Source organism: Zalophus californianus, chromosome 7 (assembly GCF_009762305.2).
Source record: "Zalophus californianus isolate mZalCal1 chromosome 7, mZalCal1.pri.v2, whole genome shotgun sequence".
Lineage (NCBI taxonomy): Eukaryota > Metazoa > Chordata > Mammalia > Carnivora > Otariidae > Zalophus > Zalophus californianus.
The window spans coordinates 35,904,286-35,921,814 of NC_045601.1; the positions used below are offsets into that span (position 1 = coordinate 35,904,286).

General features: G+C 39.1%; 1 protein-coding gene across 8 annotated transcripts in view; it reads left to right on the forward strand.

The window, feature by feature from the left end:
* The window catches only part of PTPRK (protein tyrosine phosphatase receptor type K), a 553,961-nt gene that overhangs the window by 443,165 nt on the left and 93,267 nt on the right, over positions 1-17,529 (forward strand). For all 8 annotated transcript variants that reach the window (XM_027601765.2, XM_027601758.2, XM_027601759.2 and 5 more), the window contains exons 11-12: positions 1,430-1,535; positions 14,130-14,403. In XM_027601765.2, coding sequence (XP_027457566.1) covers positions 1,430-1,535; positions 14,130-14,403 — 380 coding nt within the window. The remainder of the gene's footprint in view (positions 1-1,429; positions 1,536-14,129; positions 14,404-17,529) is intronic.

Here is a 17,529-nt window from a genome sequence, read left to right on the forward strand (position 1 = left end):
TGAAGGGGGGGAAATTGGAGGGGGAGACGAACCATGAGAAACTATGGACTCTGAGAAACAAACTGAGGATTCTAGAGGGGAAGGGGTGGGGGGATGGGTTAGCCTGGTGATGGGTATTCAAGAGGGCACGTTCTGCGTGGAGCACTGGGTGTTATACACAAACAATGAATCATGGAACACTACATCAAAAACTAATGATGTATGGTGATTAACATAACATAATAAAAAAAAAAGCCTTCATGGGCATCTGATCTCACTAGTTTGAGAACCACTGTTTTAGCAAATGAACTGACTCCTCTTTAAGTCACCTAAAATTTGGCTATTATTTTTGTTGTTGTTGTTTAAGATTCTCACTCTTGGGGCACCTGGGTGGCTCGGTCAGTTGGGTGTCGGCCTTTGGCTTGGGTTGCAGTTGGGCTCCCCGCTCAGCGTGGAGTCTGCTTCTTCCTCTATCTCTGCTCCTCCCCTTGCTCGTGCTCTCTCTCTCTATCTCTCTCTCAAATAAATAAATCTTTAAAAAGAAAAAAAGATTCTCACTCTTGATAAAATGTCAATCTATACTTTTAATTCTCTAAATGTCAGAGGCCATGTTTTGTCTTTATACTCACAGCACTTACAAAATTTGACACGTTGTATATATTCAGTAAATACTCAATGAAAGAATGAAATACTTTGAAATTTATATTAGATGCCATTTGTTCTCAGTTTCTCTGATACTGCACACATTTCACTGGTTATGTCCTCCCTAAAATAACCAAAAGCCATTTGAGGTTACTTTTTCACCCAGTTCAGGATTAGGGAGCCCTGTCCCCCACCCCAACCATTATCAAATATTTTGATATTTGATGAGTTTCTACTTTTCAAGAATCTGGCAACTAATGCACTAGTTCATGCTAAATAAAAACTGCAGTTCCCATTCACCACACTTCCTCAATATGTTTCTGTTGCGGCCACAGTCCAGATACTAACACTGGGCATTCCACAACCTTTATATCGCACCCAGCACCACCTCACCAGGCAGCCTCTGGCTCACTTCCTGCCCCCTCTGCCTTCACATCTCCATGTGCATGTCCGTAACCAGGTCTCCCCAGAGTCAATGCTGTTCACCTCCCATCCCATCAATGCTTGGTTTCAAGGTCTCAGGAAACCAAAAGCCAAAGCACCTTCACAAAATGTTTGGCGTGTGTGTCCAAGTCGCCAGATGATAAGTTAAGTTTCAACAACAAATCGTGGCTTCATATCTTCTGCTGCATTAGGTTCCCAGGGTTAACATTCAGTAATATATGTTATTCTACAAACTGAGGTACCTTTAGAAAATTAAATATGAAATTGGTTTTCCCCCATTCCAGATCATTTATTCATCCTGAACTGTGATAGAATTCTGTTAATTGACAGGAACTTTTTTCTTCTCTCATTAACCACTTACCAGCTCCAACTTTACCTGACTATGAAGGAGTGGATGCGTCTCTCAATGAAACGGCCACCACAATAACCGTGTTGTTGAGACCAGCACAGGCCAAAGGGGCACCAATCAGGTAAGGGGGGACATACGAGTAATAGGGCAAAATAGCAGTAGGAGAGATTGCTTAGCAGTCGATATAGTCATTCATTTCTAAGAGATGGTCATTTGACAATGACTATCAGAAAGGTTTTATTTTTGTTTTGGTTTGGTTTTGTTTTTCATTTGGACAAAGCCTGCAGATAGACTTTTAAGAGTAAGATCTGAAGGTTTTTTTTTTTTTTTTAAAGATTTTATTTATTTATTTGACAGAGAGAGACACAGCGAGAGAGGGAACACAAGCAGGGGGAGTGGGAGAGGGAGAAGCAGGCTTCCCGCGGAGCAGGGAGCCTGATGTGGGGCTCGATCTCAGGATCCCCGGGTCATGACCTGAGCTGAAGGCAAACGCTTAATGACTGAGCCACCCAGGCGCCCCTCCAAGGGGGTTTTTGAGATATTCATGAACTGAACCACTCTCTGTACTCTTTGATTTAAGAGCATTGCTCTTTGATTTTTATTTTCTTCTAGTTCCATTTCATTCCACTTCCTCTGTCGGTATCTATGGGATATGAGCTTTGAAAGTATTTGTCAGAAATAGAAGGAGAAAATAACTCCTATCCAATGCATTAAATCTGTTATGAATAATTTCATTTGAGTGCTTGAAAAATAGGAAGTTTTGAGGAAATAAAAGGAGATTAGTTATAATGAATGCAGCTTATGTGACCTTTTAATTCCTAAATTGTTGCTTCTCAGGAATTCCATAGTAAATATTAAAATTCAATTTGCCATTTCCTTTCTCTATCCGATATTAAAATCTCCCGTATTACCCTCATCTTGCAGACTATGAGCCATGTTGTTTTCAAGAATTGGTTTGAATTATTCCAATGATTTTAATTCTTCATATTTGTAATTGGATAAATGCCCAAAACTTAAGCAAGTTTCCACGTGAAACTTGTAGATCTTGTGGATACTTTTATTTTTATACTTCCCTTAAGAAGTAAGGCACAGGGGCACCTTGGTGGCTCAGTTATTAGGCGTCTGCCTTCGGCTCGGGTCATGAGCCCTGCATCAGGCTCCCTGCTCAGTGGGAAGCCTGCTTCTCCCTCTCCCACTCCCCCTGCTTGTGTTCCCTCTCTTACTGTGTCTCTGTCAAATAAATAAATAAAATCTTAATAAAAAAAAGTAGTAAAGCACAAAAATCAGTGCAGATATTTCAGAACTGATTCATCTCAAGTTGTTTACACAAATTCGTTAAGAAAATAAAATTAATCTTTGTTCTGTGTATAAAATAAATACATTCAGCCATCTGAGCACATATGAACCATTCAAACAGTCCTATATCATAGGAAAGGAAGATTTTTTAAATTTAAAAAAATTATAATAAAAAAATTAATAAAAGAACCTGAGTCCATAAAGAAAACTCCTTTCTGTTCTGACTAAAAATCTCGGGAAAACCATGCTGGAGAACAAGAGAGATGACTGAATACACTTGTAATACAAACACTTATGAAGCACGGGCTCCTTGGAAATGGAAAGTATGTATATAGTGCTATTCATGAATCAGTGATCTATGAGTAAGTCTGATTGCTGGTCTAGAGGAGAAAGAAAAAATGCCTGCTTTCAACATCTTTTTCTGTTGACAAATAATTAGGGTCATTCATATGTTCCTACGTGTGATAAAATTTATTTTCTAGGTTTTACTTTCTAGGTGCTCAGTTCTGCCACTGCTGTTTAAATGAGCTACTAGGTACTTGCATTTATCTTGTTAGATATTTGAATGAATTCAACTTTCCTTAATGTAAGTTGCACACATAGTGTATAATTCTTATTGTACCCTCATGCTACATAATGTAACTTTCACTAGCTCTTTATTCATTTAATCATTTTATGACACAGACATTAACTGACTATGTATTATGTGCCTGGCACTGTGCTAAGCTTTGTCTGTAAATCAAAGACAAGGTGATCACAACAGAACACACAGCCTGTGCCCAGATTTGTCATGGAAGATTTGTCATGGACAGTCAAAGGAGTGTCCTTTGCTCATAATTGGTGTTGAGGAACTTTGTTGAATAAGTGAGTATGTTATCAATGACATCTTTTAAAATCAAAAGTCTTTCTTTTACTTCATTTACATTTACTTACTACAAAATTTCTAATTTCCAAAAATTCGTAAGAGTCTGAACTAGTGGTTATGCAAAAATCATCCTTAATAATCCTATATCCTCTTTCTCTGACACAGAAATGTACTTCTTTATGTTTGTTGGGAAGACATTTCACCTTCTCTGGAATTCATTGCAGTGGCTGAGAACTCCAAATTTTACATGATAGGAGATTAGTGCTCAAAAATTAATTTACAGGGGCACCTGGGTGGCTCAGCCGGTTAAGCGTCTGCCTTTGGCTCAGGTCATGATCCTGGGGTCCTGGGATCTAGTCCTGCGTTGTGCTCCTGCTCAGCAGGGAGCCTGCTTCTCCCTCTGCCTTCCCCCACTAGTGCTCCCTCTCTGTCTCTCCCTCTCTAAAATAAATAAAAATCTTTAAAAAATAAAATGAAAAAAATTAATTTACAACCAGGAATACTATAAGAAGAAATAATTAAATGATATGTAAACAACTAACTATTTTAAAAGAATCTTATTAACAGGAAAAAAAATCTGCTTTCCAACTAATATTCTAATCCAATTTTGTCCATCTTTATTTTTTTACAATGACTTGCCCAGCTATCTGGGAATATACCCATAGGTGGGGACCAGGTGGCAGGACCAGACTGGTCTTGTTGGGCAGTTTGGCCTAGATGAGCCCTGCTTCCTTTGCTTTTTGAATCTTCCCAGGAGAGAGTCCTGTCTTCTTTCCTCTGACCACATTCCTACCTTTGATACTGCTCCCAGTAATTGGAGCCCTATCTTAAGGCTTATCTTGTCCAGTGCTCTTATTTCTTTGAAGATGAAGACCCAAATTGATGTAATCAATTTTCATAGCACTGTATTTATGTCCGGTACTTCAAATCCTTGATTGGCTGCCCATCACTTCTTCAGATTCTTGAAGCTATTTTACTTTTCAGCCAGATTCACATTTATGTCGGCCTATTAGAATCTCTTATCTGCTAATGCTTGTTGCCATTCCACTCGGTATGTGGCCCATCTTTTCCCCTCCCAATAAAAGCCAGACCTATTTACCACCTAGCTAAACCTCCTGAGATCTTACTTTACCATATTAGTAGCCTCTGCCAGGCCACACCTTACCATCCATTTGTCCCAAATCTGGTGGAAGTCATTCTGCTCTGGTCTTCCTAATGTCAAACAAACTCCAATTCCTGAAGCCTCTATCATAGCACCTTGTTATAGAGAGTCTGTACGTTGAGTTCCATTTAGTGTTATCAAGAAAACCAAAGTTACCAATGGTTTCTATGAATTTATTAATCCCAATGACATTCAATATGCACCAGGGGCTGAACTGGATACTTGGAATAGAAATCCACATAAGGCAATTTAATATGTGCCCTCAACTGGGAATGGCAGACTCATAAATCAATGAACGATAACAATGCAGTATGAGAAGTGAAATGACAGCAGTTAGGAAATGTGGTACTAGAGCTGAGTTTTGAAGGAGCTGTAAGAATAAGCTCAGCCAAGGGTCACTTTGAAAAGAGGGGAGAGGTTGCTGAGAAGAGAAGACACAATGGTCCTCTCCAATAATTGCAAAGCGGATGATTGGGTATGTGGCCGTGTGGTACATTCCAGAATTGCAAGTAGTTCAGATCATTGAGAGGGAAGGGTATGTGGGAGAAGAGAGGTTGGAGAAATAAGCAGGGGCCAGAGGGAGAGGCTGTTTAGTGCCAGTCCAAAAACTGAAGGTGGCCACAGAATGACTGTAAGTGGAAGCTATTATGAGCAATTTTATGTTCTTGGAAAGACCACTCTGGTAGAAACATAGAGAATGAACTGGGAGTAACCCAGACTGAAAGCAGAATGGTCCCAGCGAGAAGTGCTCTTGGGCCACATTCAGACAGAAGCAGTGGAAATGCACGTGGGGCTGTGACTCTTCCACAAGGTTGTACACAAGTTGGAGGGATAAAACTTGATGAGAAGCTGAAGGGAATGGAGACTTTAGGGGAGAGATGATAGTAGTTTTTATTTTAGAAGGGGTAGCAAAGTAAAAAGTCATCTAAGATTCAAGGTATTTTTTGAGGTTATTAAGTAATGATAAATATTTTTATTTGTTGTGTTGGATTGCTGTCCCAAATCAAAAAGAAGGCATGCTCTCTTTGGAATGAGTTCTTTTGTATATTAGAAATTATATACTATAAATTTGTTGCATTTCATTCTAAGGTATCATGATGTACACAGAGCAAATAATATACACACCACTAAAAAATCCTGTTCTAAATAATTCAGTGCTCAGCATCACCAACCACTTTGTTCTTCCGTTCTCCTTTAAGACTGGTCCTAAAGTGTCTACATGCTAATGTAAACACATGCAGTGCAATTCTGGCAAGTGTGGTCTTTTTGACAAAAATTAATTTTTGAATATATAATTATTCTAAAGGCTGAACGTTGCTGTCTGACTTACCTAGACCTTTGACTCTCCTTACCGACTTTTTAAGATCTATCCCTAAAACTGGCATCACTTGACAATCATTAGTATGATTCAGAATGAATATTACCTACATTTGGAACCAACTCCCTAAAATGCATAATTATTTTCCCTTTTACAAAAAACATTTTCCATTTTTCATAGATGGATTCAAAGTCTAGCCCGAGCAGATATAATTATAAATTATAGTGCGTAGAATGTCCCACTTATTAAAAGATTGACCCGATGGAGCTGTTTTCAAAGAATGAACATAGCAGCCGCATATTGCAAAAACACAGGGAAGAGTCCCTCAGTGGTGAACTCAGTTTACTATAAGATGGAACAAATGAATGTGTATTTAACTGCAGCATTTTCCAAATATAAGCTCTATCTATTTTAAGCTGCCAGGAAGCTACCTATTCTAGGGTAACTAAATGTTTATTTTGTAGGTAAAACCTAATTTTTCATTTTAAAACATTAACTACCATGTATTCTTAGTTAGGTAATTAGGAGATAGTTGTGAAAAGCAGTGAGAATCACCATTTCCTTGCAGCCACTCTGGAAAACGGTATGGAGTTTCCTCAAAGAGTTAAAAATAGAACTACCCTACAATCCAGCAGTTGTGCTACTAGGTATTTACACAAAGAATACAAAAATACTAATTCAGGGGGATACATGCACCCTGATGTTTATAGCAGCATTATCTACAATAGCCAAATTACAGAAACAACCCAACTGTTCATTGACTAGTGAATGGATAAAGAAGATGCGGTATATATGTGTGTATACACACACACACACACGCACACACACACACACACAACACACACACACAGACTATTACTCAGCCATAAAAACAAATGAAATCTTGCCATTTGCAACAGCATGGATGGAGCTAGAGAATATTATGCTAAGCAAAACAAGTTAGTCAGATGGGGCACCTGGGTGGCTCAGTTGGTTAAGCATCTGCCTTTGGCTCAGGTCATGATTCCGGGGTCCTGAAATCAACCCCTCCCCCCGCTTGTGTTCTCACTCTCTCTCGCAAATAAATAAAATATTTTTTAAAAATTAAGTCAGAGAAAAACAGATACCATATGATTTCACTCATATGTGGAATTTAAGAAACAAAACAAATGAGCAAAGGGACTAAAAAGAGAGAGAGGCAAACCAAGAAACAGACTCTTAACTATAGAGAACAAACTGATGGTCAGCAGAAAGGAGGGTGGTGAATTGGTGATGAGGCTTAAGGAGGGCATTTGTGCTGAGCACCGGGCATTGTAGGGAAGTGTTGAATCACTATATTGTATACCTGAAACTAATATTATACTGTATGTTAACCTAACTTTAATTTAAATAAAAACTTTAAAAAAAAAACCACCATTTCTTCCACAGTTGTATTGGGTAAAGAAACCAATGATAGTTTAACAGAAATACAGATTAATATTTATATCTGTATCTGTTTAGTTGGAGTTCAGCCATTGTACGTTAGAGTTACTCCCCAGGTCAATTGTTCACTCATACACAACTTGAAACATTGGGACCACTACCCTCATCCATTTGCAGAATATCCTATTTCATCTCAGCAACTTAAAGAGATCAGGTAGTTGCACCTGGTATTTCTAACTGCTGCCATGACATAGAACTTATTTGGGCTCCAGATAAAAATGCTTTGAAATTTAAACAAAGATGGAAATCATCCTTTTGCCCTACTTTGACATCTTTTTATCCTTGTATACAAGCTGTATGGTCCAAGTAAAATCTTTTAATTTATTCTACAGAACCACAGTAGGTAGATGTTTTTTTCTAACAGAAAATGAGAGGAGTCTTAACTTTCTATTAAATTTTCTCTCCAGCCCTTTATTTTTTTAAATTTTATTTAAAATCAGTCAATTAACATATAGTGTATTATTAGTTTCAGAGGTAGAGTTTAGTGACTCATCAGTTGCATAGAACACCCAGTGCTCATCACATCGCGTGCCCTCCGTAATGCCCATCACCCACTTTCCCCATCTTTCCATTCCCCCTTCTCCTCCAGCAAACCTCAGTTTGTTTCCTATGGTTAAGAGTCTCTTAAAGTTTATCTCTTGATTTGATTTCATCTTCTTTTATTTTTCCCAACCTTCCCCTGTGTTCATCTGTGTTGTTTCTTAAATTCTACGTATGAGTGAAATCATATGATAATTGTCTTTCTCTGATTGACTTATTTCACTTAGCATAATACCCTCTAGCTCCATCCATGTTGTTGCAATGGTAAGATTTCATTTTTTGATGGCTGAGTAATATTCCATTATATATATAATGGAATACACACACACACACACACACACACACACACACACACATATACACACACCACATCTTTATCCATTCATCTGTCAGTGGACATCGGGCTCTTTCCATAGTTTGGCTATTGTGGACATTGCTGTTATAAACATTGGGGTGCACATGCCCCCTTGAATCACTATGTTTGTATCCTTTGTATAAATACCTAGTAATGCAATTGTCTCCAGCCCTTTAGATGACTACAGCCCCAGCTAATAACTTGATTGTGACCTTATGAGAAATCCTGAGCCAGAACCATCTGGCTAGGGGGTGCCTGGATGGCTCAGTCATTAAGCGTCTGCCTTCGGCTCAGGTCATGATCCCAGGGTCCTGGGATCGAGCCCCGCATCGGGCTCCCTGCTCCGCGGGAAGCATGCTTCTCCCTCTCCCACTCCCCCTGCTTGTGTTCCCTCCCGCTGTGTCTCTCTCTGTCAAACAAATAAAATCTTTAAAAAAATAAAAAGAACCATCTGGCTAAGCCATTCCCAAGTTCTAACCCACAAAAACCATGCAGTATTAAATGTTTATTGTTTTGAGCCACAGTTCTAGGGTAATTTATTTTGCAGGAGGAGATAACTGATGGAATACCCATATAGCTGAAACCTTCTCTTCAGGTCTCTCCTTAAAGGGCACTTTATCACATAGGTCTTTCTTGACCACTGCATGTCAAATAGACATGTTCAATCCTGTTATTCCTTATTTCCCTTATCCTGCTTTAGTTTTCTCTTAGAGCACTTATCTTGACATATTGTGTAGTTTTTTAAAATTCATTTATTTGTATTTCCCACTAGAATGTAAACTTCATGAGAGCAGAGACTTTTACTATTGTGTTCATTACCCTAACCTCAGCACTTAAAATAGTGCATGGCATATAATAGACACTCAGTAGATATTTGACGAATGAATGAATGGGCACTAGAGAGCTTGTTTGGAGGTTCTAGCAGGGGAGCGCAGCTACTCGTATACCCTTGACCGAAGAACGGTCCTCTCCTCTATTGGGGAAGGTCGTCCTCTTCAACCGAGCACGCAGCTTCGGGAGGGACGCACATGGAGCGGTGAGGGAGGAAGGGGACACCCACCTAGCCAGCCAGATCAGCTGAATCAACCCTGGCGATCAATGGGGTGACAGATGTCGCAGCCAGATCGCCCTCACATCCATGAATGGGCACTAGAGTTAAAAATACGATAGTCAACTATCTTTAGCTAAATACCAGATAATATTTATAATGTAACATGTCAGTGATAAGCACAATAAATATTATAAGACAGTGGTTTAGGGCCTTTTTCAAACCCAGAATTCCTGAGAGGTACCCCAAATGGTTTTCCTCAACGTATCTGTGTCATTATAATTTGTGGGTGGATTGAGGACTAAATTGAAAATGCATCTCACTTGACTCTAACTTCTACCCCACCTTCATCCCTCTGTTACCTACTTCCACCTTTAGAATTACCTCCATTGGCATTAGAAGACAGAGTAACACTAAGTGAACTAGTCAGAGAAGGTTTTATAGCAGAAGTAGAAAAACTAGAAACTCTTGACAGGATGTTTGGTATGTTTAGTAACAATGGTCATTCAAATTTGAAATGGAGAACATACAGCAGGAGCTAGTGAGAGCAAGAGTGGAGGGATAAAGTAAGAGATGTGGTAAGATATTAACCCTAGTGTAAAAAGTATAGATTTTGACATGGGAGGGCTCCACATAGTTTTGACAAAGTGAAAAGTTAGAGAAGAGTAGTTAATACTCAAAGTGCTGGCTTAGGAAAGTATCAACAGTTTGAAAAATGGTTCTCTTTTACATTCTCTATGAACAGTTCATGGCATTTAGAGAATACTCAAAAAAGACAGAATAGATGGAGTGATGGGTGGTTAGGTAAACGGATGGTTAGAAGTTTGGATGGATGGATGGGTGCCTGGAGTACATGAAGAAGAAAATGGGGGCAAGAAAACTAAATGAGTAATATGAATATAAAGTTGTAAATACTCCCCTAATGATGGAAGCAGTGGGAATGAAAAGAAATGGTATTTTGCAAGGGAGGTAGAGCATGGTTAAAAATAGAACTTATTAAAGTTAATGCCAGGATTTTGAGCTTTGTTGATTCAGAAACTGATCCTTCCTCTTACAGAAATAAGGAGGTCCTGAGGGACGTGGCTTGTGTGTTTAAGGAGTAAAGAGATGAAGCACAGGGAATATCATGGTCACCAAAACGATGCTTAAGCCTTTATTCTGTAGATCCTGAAAATGTTTGCATTAGGGCCCTATGAGCAACAGTGGCTGTGAGATCTTGGGAAGTCTGTTCATTAGAAAAATAGCAAAACACGGGAGCTAGGAAATTTCTCCTCAAGCTTTAAGGAGACATTTTAGATACAAAATGAGAGTGTACAATTGTATAATTCATTATTTGCTATCAGTAAGAAGTTGCACTACCTAAAATTAAGACCAGGTTCTCAAAGGTTTTACTTACAGGTTAAAAAAAAATAAAAAGCAACAACAACAACAAAAAACATAGTAGGCTGTTGTAGGTAATTTTGGTTTCAAGTTTCAACAATTTTAAGCATGAAACCAAGCAGGCTGTCTACGATATGTATCTTATAATCACTTTTTGAGATAATGGCAAAATCCCCTTATGTATTTTTTTACAGTCTTGTAACTGAAAGAAAATTGTATGATGAGAAGTCATCATTTGGCCTCCCAAAAATCTAAAAATGACTAGATACCAATGTCTAATCAAATTAAAGTATAGTGAAGTGAAATCATTTTTAGTTTTTTAACATAAGGAAATCGTATTTTCAGCATCGAGTGAAGATTCATCATGCCAGTATATTGATTTTTACTTAATTATAGAAATATTTTACAACTTTAAAGGGAATGGGGAAATATGAAATATGGGCAGAGTGAATACAACTATTTAGGTGGCTTTGGGATATTTTAAATTGCTAGAGTACGAAGCTCAAACAATATTTAGATCCAGCTAGAGTTAAGTACCGTTCGGTAATTAGACAACCACAAGGGTGGAAAAGCACAGGCCCATTTCATGTAATCAGTCAGATCACTTCTAATTTGATTTCTCATTCCTTATTTTCTGTCCTTTAGTTAATTTGTATTGATAAATAAGAAAGTAGCAGGGAAAAAAACAGACTTTAAAAAAGTACAAGTGTGTGGTTGGACAACAGCCTGCTCACACAGATTGATCAATGAAGGGAAGATAATTTCTTTAAAAAAATGAATTTTATAATTTTTAGTTTGGGGTTCCATCTCAAATTCAGTGAGATCTTTCCCCAAGACCAGATTGCACCTTTTCTTCTTTTAATCCTCCCCAGCATCGTCAGTTTGCTTTGCTTGCTCCTAATAGATGTGTAGAGACAAGCTGTTTTGGACGAAGTTCCTTAATTTGGAATATGCAACCTATGTCAATGTAAAAGAATTCGTTAAGACTATTTACTAGGTTTTCTGGATTTTTCTAGAGATATGGGATCATGGATGAGGAATTTATTTTTTAAGGATTAGGTTAAATAATTAAGAAGTAAGAGTAATTATCATTATTGCCCACTAGGGCGAGAATATGATGTTAGACTTGCTTGGGGAGGGTGCCTGTGTATGCTTGTCTGCCTAAGAGTATGTATCCACAGGATGTGCAGCCGTGTAACATACAAATATGGATTCTAAGTTGAAAATAAACAGAAAAAAGATAAGGTTTGCTTATCACAGCGTATGTCAGCTATGATTCCTGTTTCTCTACAAGAGCTTTGCTTACGTATTTCCTGTATTTTATTTTATTTTTTTAAAGATTTATTTATTTATTTATTTTTAGAGAGCTAGAGAAAGAGGGAGAGAGCAGCACGAGCGGGGGAAGGGGCAGAGGGAGAGAATCTTTCAAGCAGACTCCCCACCCAGCATGGAGCCTGATTGCAGGGCTCAATCTCACAACTCAGGAGTCAGAGGCCCAACCGACTGAGCCACCCAGGCGCCCCTGTTTCATTTTAAATTTGACAATCACCTGCTCCATAGACCCCTCAAAGAGCATGTATCCTGTCAGTAGCATTCCTAGGAGCTTATGGACCCAACTTGGCAGAAGTACAGAGAATGATGGACTAGACATGATTTCAGATACCACAGCCTTCTGCCTTAGTTGCTTGCCCAAATCTAGATTTCTGACATTAATACAATTTCTGTCCTATATCTAAGGGAAAGGAGATAGATAGCAAACTACCAAGTTCTTAGCAATATTTGAATGGAATATGGGAACTTGAAATATTAGGAAGAAAAGAAAACCTTTATATAAACTTCTTTCTTTTAATCTATGAAAGTCTTCTGTTTGTAGGTATAAGAGAGTTTATATTAAGTTAGAATTTTAAACCAGATTCTAAAGCGATATGAAATTTTATTTTTAATTATCATAAATGCAAATTCAGTTTTTTCTCTCTCTGTCTCTCTTTTGGTATGTCCGTCTGTCTCTCTCCTCTCTCTGTCTCTCTCCCTCCTCTTTCTCTTTATAGAAGTTCATTAAAGAAAAGATTCTATTCCTGTTGGAGAGTCATTCAGTGACTGTTGTCCCTATATAGAATGAATATATTTGCCTAGCCCTACATACAGCTTATTTCTATTCAATTTACATAAGCGACCACAATGCATTTTTTCTTGATTTTCAGGGATTTTTAAATTCATTAAAAACATAAAATATATTAAGAATGCCAACTTTCTCAGGTGTACATTACCTAAGAAAAGTTTGCCTGGAGAATATACTGCAAAGAAAGAATAATATTAATATACCAGTTTCAGCAATTGGTAAAAAAAAAAAAAAAAAACATTAGTGATTAGGCAGACTTTCATTTTAAAGTTGCGTTATTTTTTCTTTGATTTCCTCTGTAAAATAATAGCTATTGTAGAGAAGTTTTAAGACTTTTAAGAAAGGTATTAGAAGGTTTAGGTTCAAGCTTTAATAGGGCAAATGCCATCTGTTTCTACAATTTGTACCATTTTATTATTAACAACGCTAGAAGAAGGAAGCAGTCTATTTCAGTGGCGAGGACAGATTTCTGTCCATCTGTGCCCGCATTGCCGCATGCCACTCGCTCCTTCTATCTGCATAACTGAGCCGGTGTTGATGCCGTGGCAAGGTCAGGAGGTGGGGAAGCCTGTCAGCACATTCTGTCTCTAATGTGATGACAACCCCACACTGGTGCTTTGAGCCCCACCCTGAGGCACTCATTCTGTTGGGCCTCAGACCAGGGCCTTTTGTACTATCATCTCAAAGGAAAATGTTAAATTTAAACATTGAAAAATATCAGACAAAGAACTTTAGTACTTGTCTCTCGTTATTGAGGTGGCTCATTTCTCAACATTAAAAAATGTGTAGACTTCTGTGGTGATTTTTCTTACTTTTTTCCAGTTCCTTAGTACCTACGTTGAGTTGGGGGGAAGGAGAATCCACATGAAATTCTATTTTATTGCAAAATAGCTGGAAAAAAAACATGCAGTGCATGCAGTGGGTTAAGACTGACCTTAAAGACTTTGAAATGTTGCATGTTAATATTAAATACCTCTTGGAGCACTGGGTATTATGCACAAACAACGAATCATGGAATACTACATTAAAAACTAATGATGTAATGTGTGGTGATTAACATAACAATAAAAAATTTAAAAAAATATTAAATACCTCTTTTTTTTTTTGAGAAATCTTAGTATGTAGAATCTCTAAATGTGTCCTTTTTTTTTTTTTTTCTTTTTCCAAAAAGTGCCTATCAGATTGTTGTGGAGGAGTTGCACCCACACCGAACCAAGAGAGAAGCTGGAGCAATGGAATGTTACCAAGTCCCTGTTACATACCAAAATGCCCTGAGCGGGGGTGCACCATACTACTTCGCTGCAGAACTGCCCCCAGGGAATCTTCCTGAACCTGCCCCATTCACAGTGGGTGACAATAGGACCTATCAGGGCTTTTGGAACCCTCCTTTGGCTCCACGCAAAGGATACAACATCTATTTCCAGGCAATGAGCAGTGTGGAGAAGGTGAGCTTCCTCCAAAATTTGCTTTTTCACTGCTCTGAGGAAGAACTGCAGTTGAATTTTATAAATACTCAGTAGCATTTGTCAGGGGAAAAAAAAAAAGAAAGAAAGAAGGGGAACGAAACACACCCATGTGTAGGGGGTGTTGTTTCTGTTCCCAACAGTGTGCACAGTTTTGGGCGGACTCTCAGACTGAGGCTCCAAACCCGTTCCAGGGCACGGGATTCCTGTTTCATAGTAACTGCCTCTCCTCAAGCCTTCCTCAGGAAAGCCCACAAGAACAATTGTGAGCAAAATGGTTTGAAAAGGTGGGTGTGCTGCTTCTGGGACTCCAGCCCCAGTAAAGACAGGCATTGTTCTGTCTTCTTTGCTCAGTGGTGGCACACTTCAGAAGATTAAATTTACTGCAGGATAAACAGAATACGTGTTCCACAGCAGGCTAATAAACCCTTCTAAACTTTTCAGAGGGTACAAGCCAAATAGTAGATAACAAGTAACAATCCTCTGATTACAAAGTAATAGGGTGCCTGTGGTATATCTGACAGATCCTAAACAGAAGGCTGCCTGGAGACGGCAGGATGCTGTGGCGTTAGAGAAGTCTGTTTTCTGTTTCCCCGGTTGCGCCTCCTTTTCCCATTTTGGACACAGTTGTTTTTGAACACTGCTGCTGATCCCAAATGAGTCTTGAAAAGGAAGACACAACAGGAAGATAGAAACTACCAGTGGTTCCATATGGGGGGAAATAACCTGGCCTTTCATGGCTCATGCTGTTCTCTTTGAAAGATTTTCTTTCCTAAAACTTATTTAATATTTTTTTTTCAGAGAGGGATAAGGAAAAAAAAAGGTCAAGAATAGAAAACTCTCACAATTTAAAATCCAATAGAACTGGCATTTTTGTGTACTTGTAGCTATATAGGAAATTTCTGGGTTTGGGTAATTGAATCCCTGAGGTGGGTTCCTGGGAGATGTGTGGAATAGGTGATATCCAGTTGCAACAGGCATATTATACCTTGGAATAGTTAAGTTGAAAGACATAATCCAGTTGGCTTTTCTGCAGGGGCCATGAGAACCTAGGGTATTGACTGGCTGCTTTCAAATGAAAGCTCTCTCTTTCTGCTTACTTAAATTCCTTTGCCAGTATATGGCAAAGGAAAATGCCATGGCATCTTCTAGGATGTACTACTCCAAAGCCACAGGCTGCCCATGGTTGAAAACATTATTCTTGTCTCCTCTCTAGTTTATTTCTTTGTAAGTGGGAGTCTTTTGAGGCAAGTTGGCTGCCCGCTTCCCACATGCCCATCATTCCACATCACTGGTACAACCGGGCTGCTCAAAAAAGAGAAGACCATGGAAGTTATTATTCCATTCTGGGTATAAAGTAGCATAGCAGTAGAAAACATAGTTCTGCCTTTGGGTATTCATCTTTAGAGATGTGAGCGATTCCAAATTAACTTTTGTTCCTGGGTCCGTGGTGTAAGAGGAGTGTTAATGAATGTCTGTTACTTACAGAGGATTTTCTCTGGCACTGTTCGAAAGCCTTGATATGAATGTTCTCTTCTAATTGTTACTATATCTACATGTGGTTTAATCAAAGTATGGAGTAACAACAATATATCTCACAGTTATCTTGGCAAATAGTTTCAAAATGGATGTGGTTCCTACGAGCAGAGACTGGAAATCCTAGTGGAATTAACAACAGTTGCTTTTAGGAAATCAGAATCCCTTTGGGCCTTTGTGGGAATGTGGAACAATCCCCTGGAGCGGACTGTAAAGGTGTAAAGGCCTCAAGTCACAATTAAGTAATAGAATGCAAAGATTTATTTTTTAACTACTAATTCCCCCTCAGTGCTTTGTTTTGTATAATTAAGAGGAAATGGTAAGCTCTTGGGCTTTCAGTATATGGAACTACTCAAGATGGAGTTACAAATACATCCTAAAAACAAATAGCCTTTGTTTTGTTTACTGGCTTTACCATCTTTTCCAACCTCTGGTATGTTCAGAGATATGAACTGAAGGAACTAAGTCCTGGAGGTGTGTGGTGTGGGCCTAGAAGTGCATTTCACCACATAGTGCCACACCACAACATTAAAAAGGAAGGGAGGAAGGGAGGGAGGGAGGAAGGAAGGAAGGGAGGGAGGGAGGAAGGGAGGAAGGGAAGAAGGGAGGGAGGAAGGAAGGGAGGGAGGGAGGGAGGAAGGAAGGGAGGGAGGAATGGAGGAAGACAGGAAGGGAGGAAGACAGGGAGGAAGGAAGGGAGGGAGGAAGGAAGGGAGGGAGGAAGGGAGGGAGGAAGGAAGGGAGGAAGGAAGGGAGGGAGGGAGGAAGGAAGGGAGGAAGGAAGGAAGGGAGGGAAGAAGGAAGGGAGGAAGGAAGGGAGGGAGGGAGGAAGGAAGGGAGGAATGGAGGAAGACAGGAAGGGAGGAAGACAGGGAGGAAGGAAGGAAGGGAGGGAGGAAGGGAGGGAGGAAGGGAGGAATGGAGGAAGACAGGAAGGGAGGAAGACAGGGAGGAAGGAAGGGAGGGAGGCAGGGAGGGAGGGAAGGAGGAAGGGAGGGAGGAAGGAAGGAAGACAGGAAGGAAGGAAGGAAGGACCTGAAATCTTTGTCTTTTCCCATTTCAACTTAACCCTTCCTCAATTCCATCTGTCTAGCAAGAGTAGGAAAATAGTCCCAATGAGAAATCTTTAACCCCTAACAGCGAAATTAAAAAAGAAAAAAAGAACAGATGTATCATACTACAGCTGTGATGCAACTTTTGGATGATCTCTCTCACTACTGTCATTTAGCTCGGTAGTCGTGCTGGGATCCAAGTGAGAGTAAGGGATGTTCAGCTTTGGTCTGAGTCTACAGCTGTGTGGTGAGAATGAAGTTGGTGTCTGGGTCTGATTTGTATTAGCTTTGCAAACACATTTTTCTTTCTAATTGTTTAAAAAGTATGATAAGTACAAATACAGTGCTTTTACTATTTGTCCCAGACAAGAGAGCCTGTTTGATTATAACATGAAAACAGACATCTGAATTTTTAGAAAATACTGAAACATTTTTACAAGTTCTTACTTCAGGTTTTTATTTAAAAAAAAAAAGAGTTTCCTTGATATTGCAATTCTGCTCTTCATAAACCTCATTTATA